Source organism: Lissotriton helveticus, chromosome 2_1, assembly GCF_964261635.1.
Source record: "Lissotriton helveticus chromosome 2_1, aLisHel1.1, whole genome shotgun sequence".
NCBI lineage: Eukaryota > Metazoa > Chordata > Amphibia > Caudata > Salamandridae > Lissotriton > Lissotriton helveticus.
The window spans coordinates 1,175,712,217-1,175,733,479 of NC_136059.1; the positions used below are offsets into that span (position 1 = coordinate 1,175,712,217).

The 21,263-nt window shown below is 44.1% G+C and overlaps 1 protein-coding gene across 1 annotated transcript; it reads left to right on the plus strand.

The window, feature by feature from the left end:
- The first annotated feature begins 963 nt into the window (after window positions 1–963).
- On the plus strand, window positions 964–19,808 carry LOC144819650 (alveolar macrophage chemotactic factor-like). Its single transcript, XM_078677460.1, has 4 exons — window positions 964–1,059; window positions 2,437–2,590; window positions 14,255–14,338; window positions 19,380–19,808. The coding sequence occupies exons 1-4, from the start codon at window positions 993–995 to the stop codon at window positions 19,402–19,404; spliced, it is 330 nt and encodes a 109-aa protein (XP_078533586.1). The 5' UTR covers window positions 964–992; the 3' UTR covers window positions 19,405–19,808.
- The last annotated feature ends 1,455 nt before the right edge of the window (window positions 19,809–21,263 follow it).

Here is a 21,263-nt window from a genome sequence, read left to right on the forward strand (position 1 = left end):
AACTGTAAATTTAGAAACGATCTGTAACTAAACTAAAAGCAGCGCTTGTTATATAATCCTGCAGGCAATAGGGAAGTAGTAAATACGCTTTAATGGGTTGAGAGAGACGACCTCAGAGAAGGTGATTTTTGTGGCAAATCTTTACAAAAGATACTGCTGCAGGGCATGTCTAAAATGGTGGAACACATCACTTCTAATCCTGCGTTTGGTCAGAGGAGATTGAAACACTGACAGTCTTTGGATAGTATTTCTGCTCAGTGCAGACCCGCAATCTCCGCACTTGGTCTCAAGACCGCCGATAATAAACATAATTATTGACAGAGGGTGCAAGGTTGGAGAGCGTGCAGTGCAAACACTGCGGTGACAGTGAGATAGTGATATATACTACCTACATTACAATACATCATTTTAGCTTCCCACAACACGGAATGGTGACTATTCCCACAATCTCATGCGTTAGATTCGCATCTATCCACAGGGCCGGTTGATGATTTGCGAGGCCCTGGGCCAAAAGGGAATGTGGGAGGCCCTTCTAATTTACTTAAGTGACCAATTGCAAGAAAACCATTCAGAGTCACTGCGGGAGGCCCATTGTACAGAACGTTAGCGCCCCCATAGTGAACTCTCAACCCACAAGCAATTCTCACACCTCCAGCCTGATAGGTGTTAGAATTGCTTGTGGGCTGAGAGTTAACACTTTGGGGGCGCTAAAATTCTGTACAATGGGCCTCCCGCAGTGACTCTGAATGGTTTCCTTGCAATTGGGACAAGGGGCCTCTCACCATTCCCAGGGAGGGGGGCCCCTTCCATGGACCCTAATTTCAAGGAGATAGGGAAAGAACAGGGCAGAGGATAGGTTCGGGGCACCTGCTGGTGGGCTGAGTGGCCTGGTTTCAGTATAAATAGACGCATCTTGCCAGTCAGGCAAACACACCAGGCAGACTTTCCAATCTCCACCGGTGCAGGAGCAGAGAGGGAGCGCTCAGGCAGGCATGCTGGCCAAGCTGATCGTTGGGGTTCTGGCGGTTGTGTTGATTGAAGGTCAAAAAGAGTATGCAGGTAAGATGCATTTTTCCTAAATTATTTTTCAGTCCATAGTGGATGCCAATTGTATAGCATCTGCGTTTATATAGCTGATAAGGCGCTCAATCTTTTCTGTGTATGAGCTTCACACTGCTCCTTGGGAGCGTCAAGGCTGGAAGAATGTGTTTGCTACATGACATATGTGGGTGATGTAGATGCCGTGTGGGAGGACCAAGCTGTGCTCTGTGCTTGCTTTGTGTCATGGCTCCTATGCGTAGGGAATAAGGGATAGGAGTTTTATATAACATGCCTTCGGATATTTACCAGGATTTTTCATCTGTTCAATGCCCAAGGTTATTAACAACATTAGGCTGGGCTACTGGAATTATGCGATGGTGAGGGAGCGGCAATTTTCACATAGTTAAAGACTTGCCGTATAATCCACCAGCTGCCGCATAATCTGCAGCTTTTAACAAAAAAAAGTTCTTTATAACTCAAACGGTTAAAAAGATAGTAAAAACGCAGCAACACATGTTGCTGCAAAGTGGAGGCAATTTGGAAAAGGTTCACTTTCTTTAGCGTGTTGCTATGCGGGTGTTAAATTGGTACTAATGAGGTGGAAATATATCCCAGATAGTGCTAACAAGTGTAAAATGACAAAATAATGAAGCAATGCAATTACACAATGAGCCGCATAATGTGGCTCTCCCTTGCCGCATAATTTCAGTGATCCTGACTATAGGGAGACGTGTTTTACGTTTCTCTGTATAGTGGTTAATTTCCAGGGGTTACTGATAAGTAGAGTATGCTTCAGCTTTAAATGCTGAGCAATTGAAACAGACTTTGGTGAGTGCCACATAGCGAATTCTGAGAGATCAAGGTGAAAAGGCACTGACTTGCACTTTACAATAAATGATTCAAAATACACATTGATTAATGATCGATTAACCAGACTGCTAATAAAAGCAACAGTGGTACCAGAACAGGTATAGGAATGTACGGTTGGCGCCGCGCTGGCCAATCAGCTCAGTTCAAATAAGGGCATTAACAGGCAACAAAGGCCTATTCTCAAGGGCTAAATCAGGAAATATAATAATTTAAGGTTCAGCTTGTCCTGCTGTTTAGCTCTTCCCAAGATACTCGTTATGACATGCCAACCCAACCCCACAAACAAACAGTGCTTAGTATATAAAGTACAGAAAAGCAGAGAATTCATGTCAGCTTTTTAGAACTAAAATCTGAGCAGGAATTGTTTTTTAAACCCAGAAGGCATGTTCTAGTGGAGCATTAAGGGGGCATTTTCTTTAGACTAATTTCCAGTCTTCCTTGTTGAGAGGTATTTTGTCTACGTTATGAAGAAGAAACAATGTTCTCATGAGCAGTGTTGCTGTAACCCTTTATGGTTCATTTTAGAGCCGGAAAAGAAGGTATCCTTTGGTGAGTCTATAGCGGCAGAGAGGCTGCGCTGCCAGTGTGTCAAGACAGAGTCCAACTTCATTCGTCCTCGACAAATAAGAACAGTGGAGGTCATCCCAAGTGGGACGTACTGCGCGCAACAGGAAGTGATGTAAGCAGCAGCTCCAGCGTCATGCTTTTACAAACCGATGTGTGAATCTGATTCAGGAAATGGTAAAACTCCACCATTCACAAGAAAATCACAATTGACACACGTTAGTACTATCTACACCCCAGATGTTTACATATGGCTTGCTTTTTTCAACACGCTGAGCATGCCATACACTGGTGGCTGTATTACACAAAGTGCCCCTAGGGCGCAAGATGTGCTTACACTATTTGACTTTGGTATAACAGAAAGGGCTGCACACGCTTGCGCACCCCTTCTATAGTATGTAATGCACTGGGACACGTTTTGCAACCCATGCGATTCCATGGCGGTATGCTCTCAGTTGCATTGTGGCATGGCCTTATTCAAACTCATGAGTTTGCTCCTGCACTGGGGAAAGCACTTTTTGTGTCCAGTAATATGACACAAAAACAGTTGTCGTCACTCTTTGCATGGGCCACACCTGATGAACATGTGCTTAGAACAGACAAACATTGACAAAGTCAATCAGTCTCGCCTATGCAAGAGTTATTGGCTTTCCCAATGTGTTTTAGCCGTGTTGTACACCAGCATAGCTACTGTTTATAAAGGCTAAAAGTTTGTGGCATAGAGTAGAGTGCTGTGGAGTGAAGTGGTGTAGAGTGACATAGAATGGAGTGGAATGGAGTGGAGTGGTGTGCTCTAGAGTGGCATAGAGTGTTGTTGAGTGGAGTGTGATAGAGTAGTGTGTTATAGAGTGGAGTTTCGTAGAGTGGAGTGTCATACAGTGGAGTGTCATAGAATGGAGTGACATAGACTGGCATGTTGAGGTGCTTCGTAGAGTGGAGTGTCATAAAGTGGAGAGTCATTGAGTGGAATAGAGTGTGGTGCCATGGATTAGAGTGGAGTGAGGTGAGGTGGAGTGGTGTAGAGTGGCATAAAATGTTTTAGAGTGTAGTGGCATAACATGGAGTGGGGTAGAGGTGGAGTGGAGTAGAGTGTGGTAGATTGGAGAAGACTGTTGTGGAGTAGAGGGGTGTAGAGTGGAGGGGTGTGGATTGCTTATCATAGAGATGACTAAAGTGTCGTAGAGTGTAGTAAAGTGTTGCAGAGTGGAGTAAACTGGAGAAGAGTGGAGTTGCATAGAGTGGCATAGAGTAAAGTGGTGTAGAGTGAAGTAGAGTGGCATAAAGTGGAGTGGGGTATAGTGAAGTGGAGAGACGTAGAGTTGAGTAGAGTGTCACGGATAGGTGTGAAGTGGTGTAGAGTGGCGAGGCGTAGAGTGGAGTAGTATAGAGTGGAGGGGAGTAACGTGTTGTGACATAGAGTGGAATAGTGTGGCGTAGAGTGAAGGGGGTAGGGTGTTATGGAGTGGAGTGATGTAGAATGGAAGGGTCTAGAGTGGCATAGCATAGAGCGGAGTAAAGTGCCATAGAGTGGAAGAAAGTGTTGTAGAGTGCAGTACAGTGGAGTGCCGTAGAGTGGAGTGGAATGTCACAGAGTGGAGTGGAGATAAGTGTCATAGGGTGAAGTAGAATAGAATAGAGTAAAGTGGCGTAGAGTGTCATAGATTGGAGTGGCGTAGAGTGTCATAGAATGGAGTATAGTGGCATTGAGTCAAGTGGTAAGGAGGGGCCTAGAGTGTCATAGAGTGGCCCTAGAGTGGAGTGGCATTGAGGGGTGTAGTGTGGAGTAGAGTGGCGCAGATTGAAGTGGCTTACAGTGGAGTGGAGTGTAATGTCGTAGTGTAGTAGAGTAGAGTAGAGGATGTAGAGTGGAAGGTCGTAGAGAGGGTGGTGTGGAGTAGAATGGAGTAGAGTGCAGTTGAGTGATGCAGAGGAGTGGACTGGTGTAGAGTGTCACAGAATGGGGTAGAGTGGCGTGGAGTGGCATCAAGTGGAGTAGAGTGTCATAGAGTTGTGATGTAGAGTGAAGGGGCATAGCATAGAGTGGACTAAAGTGTCATAGGGTGGCATGCCATAGAGTGGAGTGGAGTGCTGTAGAATGGAGTGGCATAGTGCAGAGTGGAGTAAAGTGTCGTAGAGAGGAGTGTCATAGCATGGAGCAGCGTGTCATAGAGTGGAGTGATGTAGAGTGAAGGGGTGTAAAGTGACATAGCATAGAGTGGAGTAAAGTGTCAAAGAGTGGAGTAGAGTGGAGTGCCATTGAGTAGAGTAGAATGCTGTAGAGTGGTGTAGCATAGAGTGGAGTACATTATAATAGAGTCAAGTGGCGTATAGTGGAGTAAAGTGGTGTAGAGATACGTTTAGAGTGGAGTAGCATAGAATTGCATAGAGTGTCTTAGAGTGTTATAGACTGGAGTGTCGTGGAGTGGTGTAGAGTGCCATAGTGTGTAACAGAATGGAGTGTTGTAGATTGGAATGTTGTAGAGGGGAGTAGCCTAGAGTGGATTGGCCTAGAGTGAAGTGGCATATAGTGTTGTAGAGTGGAGCAGCATAGAGTGGAGCAGAGTGTCATAGAGTGGAGTATCTTGAATGGAGTGAAGTGGAGTGTCGTAGAACGGAGTGGCTTAGAGTGCAGTAGAGTGGCCAACAGTGCCACAAAGTGAAGTAGAGTGGAATGGAATAGAGTGGAGTGGCTTAGAGTGGAGAAGTGTGTTGTAGAGTGTTGTAAATTGAAGTGGAGTAGAGTGTTGTATGGGGCAGTATCATAGAGTGAAAAGGTATAGAGTGAAGTGGCGTAGAGTGGAGTGGTGCAGAGTGGAGCAGAGTAGTGTAGAGAGGAGTGGAGTTGTGTAGAGTGGAGTAGTTTGGTGTAGAATAGAGTAGAGTGGTGTAGAATATAGTAGAGAGTGAGTAGAGTGTTGTAGAGTGGAGTGGCCTAGGGTGCTGTGAAGTTTCGTAGAATGTAGTGGAGTGGCATAGTGTAAAGGTCTCTAGAATGTCAAAGTGTACTGTGAAGCAAAGTATTGTAGAGTGGACCGGCGTAAAGTGGAGTAGAGTGGAGTAGAGTTTCATAGCGTGAACTTGCCTAGAATTGACTAGCGCAGAGTGAAGTACGCATGGTGTGGTAGCGTACTGCCATTACAGAAAATACAATTTCAATTCAAATGACCATTACATTCACTCAGACATACAGTTTTACTGACAAAACTGTACACCACACAAATGATAACGTGTGAAAATGTTATCACCAAGTGTATTGGTTTGTTTTGATCGTATACAAATATTTGTTTCTTCCACACCTCTGAATTACAAAAAAATTGCTTAATTTGTGCTTTCCTAATTCTAATATTGTCTGACATATTTACACAGTTTATTTACAGACATTAACATTTTGCTGTGTGTTACAAAAAATAACATCCTACATCCTTTCAACTCACATGGGTGCCCAGCAAGATTGTCACATGAATCCTCTCACTTTGAAGTTGTAGAAAGAAAAGTAAACACCAAGTTCTCTCAGAAGACAGAGTCTGACATTTGACCTCTGTCTTTGAAAGCACAGCAAATATGACAAGATAAGAAGAACATATAAAGGCCAGTTTACAGAAAGCGAACACATGGGGAAGAATACAAGGAGCAAAGGTAAACAGGCTATGAGCCACAGGAGGGACAAAAACATCCTGGACAGTCCAATCAAAATAATGCCAGAAAATAGTAAGCAAGCAAATGTGAGTTACAAGCCACAAAGCCAATGGAAAGCAATGGGTGGAATGCATTCCCAGGGAAGCTTTTAGATTGTCCACAAGATGTCTTTGCAAACCATGCTTGGCCTAAAAATGACTGCTCTGGATTTGTGAAATCCTACACAAGGAGTCTCAAGTCAACAATATGCACAAGACTCTAGATGCACAGAAAGGCAAAACGCGTACCTTTAGGCACAAATAAGATTTGCACCAATAAACGTTGCTGCCAAAACACCACAAACAATGTATTTTGCTTTTGTGTGATTTACTGCAGTTTTATGCACATTGTTTATATAGGCCAAGGCTTGTAAAGGATTTGTCAAAAAGTACCAAAGGCTACGGCTGTTCAGAAATCCAGTGTATTTAACACGTGGACAGTTTCTTTTATGTACTTTTGCAAAACATGCATAATCTTTTCAGAACAATCTGAGTATTATGTAAATAAAAAAATTATTTATATCTGGGCAGATGCAACAGACTGTTACCTGCAAACTTAATGGTATACTGTTTGCCGATTGAGGGCATGGAATTAAATGAGTTCACAACAGACCATTTTGGGCATTTGGAGACTTTGCAAACAAATCTGCAAATCACCTCCTGCAGAAAATGCAAAAATACACTTAGCGGGACATTTCTAGCACATGAGGACTGTATTGCTCATAGACAGGAACAGTGTGTCTGGTTACACTCTACCCAGAACAGGCGAACATTCTGGCATTTCACATCTGAGTAGAGTGCCTCAAGTGAAAGAGGGAGTTGCGGTTTTCATTGCAAATTGCCTTTTCATCTAGAGGCAGAATGGTTTCTTGTGTGTAAAATCATAAATGGAGTGAAAATCTTGTTTTTGCCCACTAGCTGTTGGAGTGAGGATATATCTAAATGCTTCTATTACCAGTCGCGGCTGGTGCAGGTAAGAACAGTGGAGTGTGGGGGGGGTCGACGACAATGAGGGAAAATAAAATATAAAAAAACAAAAACCACTTCCCTTGATGCGGCGAGGACAAGGTAAGTGGCTTTCTTTTTTTTATCTTTCTTTCCCTTTTCTGTCGACTCCCTCCTCGCCCCACCCACGCCATACCTCTCTTATCTGCACTGGCCGCAACTGTCTACTAGACCAGTAAACGGTTTTGTTTTCAATTTGAATGCCAGGGTTTTCACTTAATGTTGCTCTTAAGAATTGGAATTTTGAGTTTTCTGATAATTCTTAGCAGGTCTAACCTTTTAAAATTTAATTTGGGGTGAAATGGGCAGTGTTTACCAGAACATACCAGTTTTGATGAAGTAAACACAAAAATCTGCCATATGAAAGTTAACAAGAGACAAAAATGAAAACAACAAAAAAAACAGCAAGATTCTCCGGAAATGCAGATGTTTTGTACTTTCAACAACGTTTCACACAATTAATATGTCATTTAACATAATGTAAAACTCAAATTTTTTGGGTGTGAGGTAAATTGATCAGTGTCTGAAGTGGTTACATTTTCAAGGGAAGACTAATTTCAAAAGTCGACCGGGGGCAAAATGGATATTTAACGCTAAACATTCAAATTGCAATTTGAAATGACACATAATGAAATTTAAAGTACGAATAACACAAACTGCTTTATAAACATTATGTAACTAACTATCATTGCAAATCCTGCATTGTGCCATATAGCACAAACGTTAGGACAGCAATGACTGCTAAAATAAAACTATCTAAAAAGAAGATGACTGTAATAGCTCACATTAATGGGACTGGTATTAAAACAGTGATCGCTGTATGTTTTCACAGAAAGTAATCACAAGCTACAGCACAGCTTTCCAAACTTTTTATGTTGGGGACACACTTTTTGGAGATGCATCATTTTGGGACACAGTAAGGCAGTGTAGCGAGCGAATGAGGGGATGTATGACGTTACAACGCATACTTTTACAACGCCTACCTTTACAACGCAATTTTTACAACGCAGGATCCATTACAACGAAGTACCGTTACAACGCATGTTTTTACAACGCAGATACCTTTACAACGCATACCATTACAACGTAAGTATTGGTAAGTATATAATATTTTTTTAAATGTAAATTAATTAAAATTAATATTTAATTTAATTTAAATTTAATTTAAATTTAATTTTACTTTATTTTTACCCTGTACCCCTGTACCCCAAAACCCAAACCTAGCCCTGAACCCTAAAAATACCCCTGTACCCAAAAACCCAAACCTAGCACTGAACCCTAAAAATACCCCTTTACCCCAAAACCCAAACCTAGCCCTGAACCCTAAAAAGACCCCTTTACCCAAAAACCCAAACCTAGCCCTGAACCCTAAAAATACCCCTTTACCCAAAAACCTAAACCTAGCCCTGAACCCTAAAAATACCCCTGTACCCAAAAACCCAAACCTAGCCCTGAACCCTAAAAATACCCCTTTACCCAAAAACCCAAACCTAGCCCTGAACCCTAAAAATACCCCTTTACCCAAAAACCCAAACCTAGCCCTGAACCCTAAAAATACCCCTTTACCCAAAAACCCCAAAAATACCCCTTTACCCAAAAACCCAATCCTATAACATTTTTACTATAATTATATACTTACCTATACTTACGTTGTAATGGTATGCGTTGTAAAGGTATTTGCATTGTAAAAAAATGCGTTGTAATGGTACTTCGTTGTAATGGATCCTGCGTTGTAAAAGTTGTGTTGTAAAAGTAGTCCGTTGTAAAAGTTGCGTTGTAACGGTTACATACCGAATGAAGCGTAGCAAGCCCAAACTACCTAAGGGTGGTTTTCTCACTCACTCTGTCTGTCTCCCTCTCTCTCTCCCTCTGTCTCCCTTCCCCCCTCTCCCTATATCTCCCTCCCTCTCTCTCCCTCTGTCTGTCTGTCTTTCTCTGTCTGTCTGTCTCCCTCTGTCTGTCTCTGTCTGTCGGTCTCTCTCTGTCTGTCTGTCTCTGTCTGTCTCCCTCTGTCTGTCTACCTCTCTCTGTCTCTCTCTGTCTGTCTCACTTCCTCTGTCTCCCTCCCTCTGTCTGTCTCGCTTCCTCTGTCTCTCTCCCTCTGTCTGTTGCCCTCTGTCTCCCTCCCTCTGTCTCCCTTCCTCTGTCTCCCACTCTGTCTCCCTCCCTCTGTCTCCCTTCCTCTCTCTCCCTCAGTCTCCCTCCCTCTCTCCCCCTCTGTCTCCCTCCCTTTGTCTCCCTCCCTCTCTCTCGCTATGTCTCCCTCCCTCTCTCTCCCTATGTCTCCCTCTGTCTGTCTCTGTCTGTCTGTCTGCCTGTCTCCCTCTGTCTGTCTGTCTTCCTCTGTCTGTCTGTCTCCCTTTGTCTGTCTACCTACCTCTGTCTCTCTGTCTGTCTCACTTACTCTGTCTCCCTCCCTCTGTCTGTCTCGCTTCCTCTGCCTTCCTCCCTCTGTCTGTTGCCCTCTGTCTCCCTCCCTCTGTCTCCCTTCCTCTGTCTCCCTTCCTCTGTGTCTCCCTCCCTCTGTCTCCCTCCTTCTGTCTCCCACTCTCTGTCTCCCACTCTCTGTCTCCCACTCTCTGTCTCCCTCCCTCTGTCTCCCTCCCTCTGTCTTCCTCCCTCTGTCTGTCTCCCTCTGTCTCCCCCCTCGCTCTCCCTATGTCTCCCTCCCTCCCTCTCTCTCCCTCTGTCTCCCTCCCTCTCTCTCCCTATGTCTCCCTCTGTCTGTCTCTGTCTGACTGTCTGCCTCTGTCTGTCTCTGTCTGTCTGTCTCCCTCTGTCTGTCTGTCTCCCTCTGTCTGTCTCTGACTGTCTCCCTCTGCCTGTCTCCCTCTGTCTGTCTACCTCCCTCTCTCCGTCTGTCTCGCGTCCTCTGTCTCCCTCCCTCTGTCTGTATGTCGCTCTCTGTCTTCCACCCTCTGTCTTCCACCCTCTGTCTCCCACCCTCTGTCTCCCACCCTCTGTCTCCCACTGTCTCTCTGTCTCCCACCCTCTGTCTCCCACCCTCTGTCTCTCACTCACTCCCTCTGTCTCCCTCTCTCTCACTCTCTCTGTCTCCCTCTCTCTCACTCCCTCTGTCTGTCTGTCTGTCCCTGTCTCTGTCTGTCCCTGTCTCCCTCTCCGTCTCTGTCTGTCTCTGACTCTGTCTGACTGCCCCTGTCTCTGCCTCTATTTGTCTCTGTCTGTCTCTGCCTCTGTCTGACTGCCCCTGTCTCTGCCTCTATTTCTCTCTGTCTGTCTCTGTCTCTGTCTGCATCTCTGTCTGTCCCTCCCTTTCTATACCTCTCTCTCCCTCCCTCTGTCTCACTCACTCTGTCTGTCTCCCTCTCTCTCTTTCTCCCTCTATCTCCCTCACTCTCTCTCCCTCTGTCTCCCTCCCTCCGCCTGTATCTTGTCTGTCTCCCTCCCACTGTCTCCCTCTGTCTGTCTGTCTCCCTCTCTCTCTATCTCCCTCCCTCTGTCCGTCTCCCTCCCTCTGTCTCTCTCCCTCCCTCTGTCTCCCTCCCTCTGTCTGTCTCCCTCTCTGTCTCCCTCTGTATCCTTCTCTCTGTATCCTTCTCTCTGTCTCAATCCCTCTGTATCCGTCCCTCTGTCTCCATCCCTGTCTCTATCTCCCTCTCTACGTTTCCCTCTCTCTCCCTGTCTTTCTCCCTCTATCTCACTGTCTCCCTCCTTCTGCCTGTCACCCTCTGGCACCTCACCCCAGCTTCCCGGGCACACACAGCTGCACCCCGGGCACACACAGCTGCACCCCGAGTACTACGCAGGTCTTTAAAGGACCATTTACTTGTTAATGGGGCTTTGTTGTGAATCTCCCGGCCCCCCTAGAGCAGAGTGTCTCAGAGTCTGCGCTGATGTGGCTGACTCCGAGACACTCTTTCAAAGGAATTCCTCCTAATTAGCAGTTATGTGCTAAGTTTCTCATCCTGCGACACACCCACCACTTGCAGGCGACACAGTACTGTGTCTGGACACACAGTTTGGAAAGCTCTAAGCTACAGGCTAAGGGGCCGATTCACAGGACTAACTTAAGACAAAATCCTAAACTTACTACTTTTGGTTTTCACAGAAGGCGTTTAGTAGTAGTAAAGTTAGGATTTTGTCTTAAGTTTGACTTAAGACAAATTTAAGACAGACTTAAGACAGACTTAAGACAGACTTAAGACAGACTTAAGACAAACTTAAGACAAACTGAAGACAGACTTAAGACAGACTTAAGACAAACTTAAGACACATTCCTAACTTAAGTCTGTCTTAAGTCTGCCTTAAGTCTGTCTTAAGTCTGTCTTCAGTTTGTCTTAAGTTTTTCTTAAGTCTGTCTTAAGTTTGTCTTAAGTTTGCCTTAAGTCTGTCTTAAGTCTGTCTTAAGTCTGTCTTCAGTCAAACTTAAGACAAAATCCTAACATTACTACTACTAAATGCCTTCTGTGAATACCAAAAGTAGTAAGTTTAGGATTTTGTCTTAGTTAGTTCTGTGAATTGGGCCCACAGACACGGAGAGAGCATAGCTTTAGAATGAATACTGTCAAATCACCGCAGAGTCTTCATTGCAAAAGTAAAATGTATACCACTGCTCGCGATACAAATTACACCACACTTATTCTCCCCTATATCTGGAAAAGAGCAAATACCTCTAAAGCCTCTATTGCCACATACAGAAACGTTCATGTAATATGCTTCTTAAGTGGCCAAATTAATCTTTCACAATCAAGGAATTTTTTTAAGTGAATACATTGCAAAAGAAATTTGGTTTTGCATTGTTTAAAAGTCATCAAATATACATATCAACTGTTTTAGGTGCTTGACTGCCAGGACATATCTCACGTAGATTGTCAGTTAGCATATATGATGTAATGTAAAGAAAGGAACTAGGAGATAGGCAGACACAGGTAGGCAGGAAGAGATGGCGGAAGCTGGATAAAAAGTGGAGTTCTCCACCCTGGTAGTTCCAGAGAGCATAGCCAGAATATGTTCTCACCATGAGTAAGTAAAGGAACTTCTCAGAGCAGATGGAAATTATGTAGTGTTCTATGATCATTAGCCAACATCAGGTTAGTACCCACAAAGATCCTGACTCTGTTCTACCCATTGTCCTATGTTTAAGGGCTAATGATTGCTCCGTGTTACCAGACACGTTGGCCCAGGTCAGGGCCGGCTTCAGCACTGGCGTCTACCGGTGCAAGAGTCTTTTTTGGCGTCTCCCCACAGTGACCTTCTCTACAGAGTCCTTCACCACCACCTCCAACAGTGTCCCTCATAGCTCCAAAGCCCCTCTCTCACAGGCATTTAATTTGTTTGATAGCGCTACTCATACCGGTATAGGGCGTGAGAGCACTTTACATCACACACACATTATACAGAGACAATGAATCATACGGGTGTAAATCAGTCTATCCAAAATGTCACACAGGACAATGAGGATTACAAGGTGTAGAATCATGTCATCCACTTTCGTAGGAAATATATTTTAAGAGTGTTTTTTTTCTGGAGAAGCACAATCTCAGGATTTAAAATGTACCACAGTGTTTGGGGATGGCTTTACTAACAAAAATGTATTTCTACCCAAACTAACCCATTTTAGCAACTTTCGGAAAATGAAAGATTGGGAAAAAACATAGCGTTCTAACCTAAACCATACAGTTTGCATGCAGCTTTTTGAGGACAGTTCATAGGTCACTTTATTGATATATAACAATTGTAACTTATGAAGTTCAAGTAACTAAAGGATCTATTTGAAAAAACCAGTAACGCACTGGGCTATCATACAATACTAGACAAAATTCCAGGAACATTACTCACCAGAGTTATCTTGCCATTTTTATTGTTGCCTGAAAACTTCTGGACACAGAAGGATTTAAATACAGCATCCTTCCACCCGAGCTCTGCTCCAGGTGCAGCTGTATGGTCACCAGGACCAAATAGCCAACTCTTTGTGCCAGGTTTCCATTGCTGTTGCAATGCAAACCAGTGAACAAGTGTTTTGGTGGTATGTGCTTTTCAATCAAACCACGAGTTGCACTGGGACGTTGGCCAAAGTAAACCTTTGCGCTACTTTGTGCCAAGGGGATGTTCCATGTTCCACAGGCTTTCCCAAGCAGCCACCAATGAGTTTTGCCGCCGATCGCTATCTACTAACTCCTGTAGAGAGGGACTTGCACAAAAAGCTTATCGAGACAGGAGTAACAGAGGATAAATATGTCCATTTCTCCTTACTTTTTGTATTTAGCTTGTCTGCTGCATAGTACAGCACACAAACATAGAGAGAAAGGCAATAAAGCATAATTTTTGTACTGGAAGAGTACCTCTCCAGTACAAAACCAGTGCCTGACAAAACACACACACCCTTGCACTATGTAGCAAGGGTATGAGTGTTGGTGCATGGCAGCTTAAAGGGCACATTATCACGGGTGAGATAAAGAAAACACCATATCTCAATAGATCTGGTGCTGTTTTTCATTCTCCTTTTCACACAACACAGCACAGCTCACCACCTTTGGAAGCTGTGTAGCGTCACATTTTAGTAAATGTATCCCATTTGCACCCAGCTTCTGAATTTTGCTTAACAATTCAATGGAGTTGTAGTTTTTATTTATTCTAACACACATAAAACAATTTTTAAAAATGAATCCCAAAAATGTTAAAGTTAGGATAGAGTGATATTGTTTCAACTAATTTGCAATATGCAGTGCGTGATTTACCACAAGTCTTCAGAAAAGATTTTGGAAGTTACAGTGAGGAAATCAATTGCAATTTCAAAAAAAATGAGTCATGCTCCCTGCTAGTCAAAGAAAAGAGTAACATAGGATATGCCAGCATGACTAAAATACCAAACCCATGCATCATTCTACAGCTGTAATTATTTTAGCCTGATTTTAATCATATATTCATTGTTGTACTTCAAATACAAAATAAAGACAGTTTCGGCGTTTGCTGTGAGATTTCAAGGTGCTCTTAAATCATAGATAATTGCTCAATACATTATTGTGCTGTACCCCAAAACTGTATGTGTTTGAATTACATGCAAGCAGAGTGACACTATGGAACTTGTGAAGGCTGACAGTAAAGAGCCTTATGCCTCATCCATTCTTTTGTATTCACAGACTCGTCCTAAAATCGGGGAAGGAAGTATGTGTTGATCCTAACGCCCCCTGGGTGAAAAAGATTCTCGAGAGGATCTTGCAAAGGTAGGAAATCCGATGCTTATATTATATAGTCCACAACCTTTAATTTCCTATTGAGACAGGAATATTACCAGATAGGTTGAGATAGTTGCCTAAATTGGCTGTGTGCGTAGAAATGTCATTGTTAGATAAACGATGAAGTATTTTTGGAACATATTTGTTTCAAGGTAATAAGTAAATAATAACATTTTGCCATACTGTTTTAGACTGCCCTACAGTAGCTGCAGAGGAATGAGCTGCTTTCCATTTTTTGTAATATTTTCGTACATTAAACGTTAGTAGGCAGTATATGAAAGCTCTAGATCAGTGGTTCCCAAACTTTTGACTCCTGAGGACCCCCACTGAATCACTACTGGAAGCCGTTGCCCCCCAAGCAATTTGTACAATTTAAGTTTCTTTTTAAAAATGCCTTTTGAAGCAGAGGCAATTTCAAGAGGGAGACAGCCTGAATTGGGTCTATTGGCATGGACATGTATGCATACAGCAGTGTATTATTTAGTGGTACAAGTCTCCTGCTGTCAGCCATAGCAGCACCTCTACATTCTCATTCCAGAGCCTTGGAGTGGTGACCCTTCCTTACAGCAACAGGTTGAATGATTGTGAATTATTAGCATTTTTACCTATTCACAGTTTAAGAAGGTCTAAAATATTATACAATTATGAAGCATTTTATAATAAACACATGCCCCAAGAAGCAACGAAAATTATGAAAATTCTAACAAGATAGTGCACAAAGCGATGAGTCCAGTGGACAGAGCAAATTGAAGGTCTATATAAGGAGTTCATCATGGAAGTGCAAGAGATGGCAGGAAGGTATCTGCACAGGAGGCATATTGTTTCAGCGCGATCATGGAACAATGCTATGCCAATTACCATAAACCCCTGTTAGACATAATCTGTAGTCACATACAGCAGAACAACATTTTACCACCAAGGGATGAGCAGTGCAGTTAAGGCATATTTCAGAGAGTCCTCGCCTGGCACCTGACATGACCCTCTCCTGTTAGTATGCCCACTGCCCCGTCCCTTGCCAACAACAAACTGCAAAGGCTACACAGAATAAGTGCTTGATATGTCAGAATATGAAAGTTTGACAGCACACATATTTCACCCAAGGGCTTGTGGAAAGTGAGTAATCAGACAGCAGCACGAAAATCCTACTGCTGATCGTGGCTGCATCTATTTTTACCTGCCTGCCAAGTAGCGGTAACCTATACACATGTGCCTTTCAACGCTTTATTGCTTTTATTGTATTGCCTGTATTTTCATTGTTGTGTCTGTGACTGCTGTTGTCTGTCTTCCCCCTCTGCCTGTACGTGGTCCGTGCCCCTTTTCCTCTGTTCCCCTTGCTGTCCCCGTGCTCTCTCTGCCCGGTCTTTCCTTCGGTACCCCTCGCTGCCCCGTGTCTCTGCCCGGTTTTCCCTTCTGTTCCCCTCGCTACCCCCGTGCCTCTCTGCCCGTTCTGCCTTCTGTTCTTAGCTGCCCCTATATTTCTGTATTCTGTATTTTGCCTCTGTGCCACTCGTTTTTTGTGCCCGTCTGCCCTCTGTGCCACTTGTTTTTCCCTTGTTTTTGTGCCCCTTTTGCCTTCTGTTCCACTAATTTATTGTGCCCTTCTGCCTTCTCTTCCACTCGTTATTTCCTTGTTTTTATGCCTTTCTGCCCTCTGTTCCACTCGTTTTTTGTGCCTTTCTTCCCTCTGTTCCACTCGTTTTTCCCTCGTTTTTTGTGCCTTTCTGCGCTCTGTTCCACTCGTTTTCCCTCTTTTTTTGTGCCTTTCTGCTCTCTGTGCCACTCATTTTTCCCTCGTTTTTTGTGCCTTTCTGCCCTCTGTTCCACTCGCTTTTCCCTCATTTTTTGTGCCCTTCTGCCCTCTGTTCCACTCGTTTTTTGTGCCTTTCTGCCCTCTGTGCCACTTGTTTTCCCCTCGTTTTTTGTGCCCTTCTGCCCTCTCTTCCACTCGCTTCCCCTAGTTTTTTGTGCCCTTCTGCCCTCTGCTCCACTCGTTTTTGTGCCCTTCTGCCCTATGTTCCACTTGTTTTTTGTGCCTTTCTACCCTCTGTTGCACTCGCTTTTCCCTAATTTTTTGTGCCCTTCTGCCCTCTGTTCCACCCGTTTTTTGTGCTTTTCTGCCCTCTGTTCCACTCGCTTTCCCCTCGTTTTTTGTGCCTTTCTGCACTCTGTTCCACTCACTTTCCCCTAATTTTTTGTGCCTTTCTGCCCTCTGTTCCACTCGCTTTCCCCTCATTTTTTGTGCCCTTCTGCCCTATGTTCCACTTGTTTTTTTGTGCCCTTCTGCCTTCTGTGCCACTCGTTTTTTTCTTATTTTTGTGCCCCTTTTGCCTTCTGTTCCACTCGTTTTTTGTGCCTTTCTGCCCTCTGTTCCACTCGTTTTAAGTGCACTTCTGCCCTCTGTTCCACCCGTTTTTTGTGCACTTCTGCCTTCTGTGCCACTCATTTTTCCTTGTTTTTGTGCCTCTTTTGCCTTCTGTTCCACTCGTTTTTTGTGCCTTTCTGCCCTCTGTTCCACTCGTTTTAAGTGCCCTTCTGCCCTCTGTTCCACCCGTTTTTTTGTGCACTTCTGCTTTCTGTGCCACTCATTCTTTCCTTGTTTTTGTGCCCCTTTTGCCTTCTGTTCCACTCGTTTTTTGTGCCTTTCTGCCCTCTGTTCCACTCGTTTTTTGTGCCTTTCTGCCCTCTGTGCCAATTGTTTTTCCCTCTTTTTTTGTGCCCTTCTGCCCTCTGTTCCACTCGTTTTTTTGTGCCCTTCTGCCCTCTGTGCCACTCGGTTTTCCCAAGTTTTTGTGCCTTTCTGCCCGCTGTTCCACTCGTTTTTCCCTCGTTTTTTTGTGCCCTTCTGCCCTCTGTTCCACAAATTTTTTTGTGCCCTTCTGCCTTCTGTGCCACTCGTTTTTTTCTTATTTTTGTGCCCCTTTTGCCTTCTGTTCCACTCGTTTTTTTGTGCCTTTCTGCCCACTGTTCCACTCGTTTTAAGTGCCCTTCTGCCCTCTGTTCCACCCGTTTTTTGTGCACTTCTGCCTTCTGTGCCACTTGTTTTGTGTGCCTTTCTGCCTCTGTGCCACTCGTTTTCCCCTTGTTTCTTGTGCCCTTCTGCCCTCTGTGCCACTCTTTTTTCCTTGTTTTTGTGGCCCTTTTGCCAATGTGGCCCCTGCGGCCTGCCCCCTGACTGCTCACTCGCTGCCCCCGCCTCCCGATTGTATTGTTGTGGTCTCGTCGCCCCTGGGCCATTATTCACAGCTCTTGTGTGCTAAATGGACGCATGGGCGTTTCGTTTTTCACTACGACGACAGGCACTCGAGTCCTGCGGACCCCCAGGGAATGTCTCACGGACCCCTGGGGGTCCACAGACCACAGTTTGGGAAACGCTGCTCTAGATAAAGTAAAGTTTGTCTGCTGCTTTGTTGACAGTGAGAAAGGAGTACTTCTGTGAGCATTAGCTATTATAGAAGTGTGGGGTGTTGATGTGTCAAACCATATGGAGAATATGTGACATTAGTATGCATGAGATACATCGCATGCCATTACAACACGGTCGTTACAACAACCGCATTGTGATATCGCATAAAATTACATCGCAAGTCGTTACGACTTCCTGTAGGGGGTGCACTGGTCTTAGGAATTGTATAATTTACTATTCCTACCCCAGTTTGTGCAACAGCAGGGAAGGTGTTGGATTGTAAATCCAACACCTTATGCCCCCTACAGCAAGTCGTTGTAACGACTTGCGATGTAATCGTATTCGATGTAACAACGCAGTCGTTGTAACGATCGCTTTGTAATGACATGCGATGTATCACATGCAAACTAAACAATGTCTCCCCCATATGAATGGATACTGTTGACATTCAATCATACATGTATTTAAAGCAGAACAAACAATCAATCTTCCAAAGTCAGTCCATAAAAGGGGTTTGAGCTCGTAAGGATTGAAGTGAGAACAGACCCTACGGAGAAACATATTCATGAAATCAATGCTTTAAAAGTCTCCATAGATACTAAATTATTCATATATAGCACTTTTCTGCCCATTTACTAGTTGTTAGTATCAATAGCATGCTCTGTGAATAAATGCTGAGTAGTAATACATGCAGGAGGGAAGGAAAAGTGGATCCTGACAATCCCTTCCTTGTGTCACAAATCCTCGACTTTTGTGCTGGTTATGACATGTGTTAGTGAGGAGATTAAAGGTGCAATGTTCACCCAAAGAAAGCATCCTATTGCTGAGGCTAAACCCCTGGTGCTACAGGACACTGGAGGAGAGAAGTCACCTCTTGACTGCACCAACGAGATGAGTGCATAGTAGTCTCCGTAAGTGGAGGTACGCTATAAAGGTACTGAGGAGTAATTTTACTATATACTAGTGTATGTGTCTACTGTGAGACTTTTTCACTAACAGGCTCATCAAACCATCATACACCGCTTTCAGGATGCTCTTAGAAGCAGCGAGCAGGTGGTGTTGTATTAAGTAGGGTGTTTTCGCATTGCTCAGTATTGTCTCCATGACAACAACCACGCTATTCATCCACTTGTCTCTGATACTCCTTCCACCAATGAGAAACATTCTTCACGGAATCACTTTATTCTGCCGTATTAGCAATCGACAGAGGTAGTGCTTAGTTTGTGAAAGAAAAAGGGCTGTTCTAGTGCCCCCAGTGTTGCTCCAAAGACTCTGGCTTGCGCTTTTGAAGGTTGGGGTGCCAAATACCAAGGCGGAGAGTCTTGATTCCACTTCATGCGTCTTAAAGCCACCACCAGCCTCTCTCCGACCCCTTAACTCATTTTTCCAGGTTCTGTTCAATCTCTGCTTTTCGCCTTTTCACTGTTTTTCCATCTTCCTCTTTATCTTTCTTTCCCCCGTTTTTGTTTTACCCTCTCTCTTGCTCTGGATGAAACCTTAATGAGAAGAATACATGGTGTTCCCCAAAAATGAGTGGACGTGGGCCCCACCTGCAACCACCGGTTCAAACTAAGCATTGTACAGCGGTCATGTAATAGTTCACCATCTCATTTTGTTCTCTTGTAGATCGAATTACTTCACTGGAAGTTGAAAACAACCCAAGGACTGGCCTTATCACCATGAGCCTGATCATAGCACCATGGAACCTGAAACATCTCAGAGCTTCTGTGCTTGGTTCGGTCTTCCACTGTAACTTGCTGCACTATCAACACGAATGAACTGGCAGCTCCCTGATAAATGGACCTGCTGTTTTATTGGTTCATCCCTTCGAACGTGTCATGTACTCTGGTGATGACCGCCAGTGTCCCGTGTTCATGGGCTACATCTACAGAAGCATGGGTGCAAACATACCCTAATACTTAGTATGGGGCCTTCAAAGATTACCACAGAAGTGCAATATGAAAGGTCTACAGCCAGACAATCGTATTCTAAAGTGTGGCGATGATGAACATTGAGGACATTAGTTTGTGTGTGTAGTAAAGTTACATTAAACCAGCTTGTGTATGGTTCACTTCCATGCTGCCTCTACACAAATTCCTATAGTCTCTTAGAGCAACTCACACACATTCCCTGTGGCACGATCATGAATTGCCTGTTTCCATCTGCATCTTGAAATCACACCTCACTGAAGGCCTGACTACAAGTCAGGTGGAGTGCTATCTCCTGGTGGGGAAACACTCAGCCTGAAAGCAATGGGTTAAGGGTTCCTAGTGTTACACCCATTTTTAGGGTCTCGCATTTTGCATGCAAGAAACTGTTAACAAAAAGGATTTGGAGCCAGGCCGTTGCTTACTAGTTTTTGGCTTGCGTGGCACTCTTCTTTACAGCCTCATAATTTGTCTAGGCAGGCTTAACATAATTTCCATGCATCTCTGTGGAGCTGGGACCAAGCACTGATTGATTCAACGTAATCAGTGCACATCTGCTGTTCCAGACATGATTGAGGTACTATTTTGTTCTGTTTAACTTTTAGTGCCCTTCAAATGTAAATGCAGGACAAACAAAACTGCAAAGATTTTTTTTCTATAGTTAACTTTATTTTATTTTGGCAAGTCTTCTTTTCACTCTTTAGCTTCATGCTTTCTTTTTGCTCATGGTCGCTGTTCTCAAAAGATGAAGATTATTTTATTGCAAAGCGACATTGTTTTTTGCTCATCTGTAATTTCTGAAATGATGCTTTAAAACATTATCACCCCACTCCACTCCACTATGATCCGCTCCATATGGATCCACACAAATCCACCCACTCCAATCCAAACCACTCACCGAATCCAATCCAATCCACCACACTCCTACCCTCCCAACCCACCCCACTCCAATCCAGAATAATCTGCCTCACTCCAATCAAAACAATCTGCCCCAATCCAATCTAAAACATTTTGCTTCACCTCAGTCTGCCCCAATCCAATCAAAAACAGGCTGCCTCACTCTAACCTGGTCCACCCTAATCTGCTGCTCTCCCATCCAAAACAATATGATCCATTCCACTCTGTCCAAACCCAAACCAAAACAATTGGCCTCACTAAATCTGCCTCACTACAATCCAAAACAATCTGCCCCACTCCTATCTGTCCCACTCTAATCTGCCCCATTATAATACAAAATAATTTGCTCACTAAATCTGCCTCACTAGAATTCAAAACAATCTGCCCCACTCCAATCCATCCCACTCTAATCTGCCCCACTCCAATACAAAACAATCTGCCTCACTCCAATCTGCCTCACTCCGATCTTCTCTAGTCCACCTCTTTCCAATCCAAAACAGTCTGCCCCACTCTAATCTGCCTCACTACAATCTTCCCCACTCCAATCCAAAACAATCTGTCCACTCCAATCTGCCTACTCCAACCTGCCGCACTACCATCCAAAACAATTGGCCCTACTCCAATCCTTCCGACTCCATCTTCCCCACTCCAATTCAAAACAATCTGCCCCACTCCAAACCAAAAC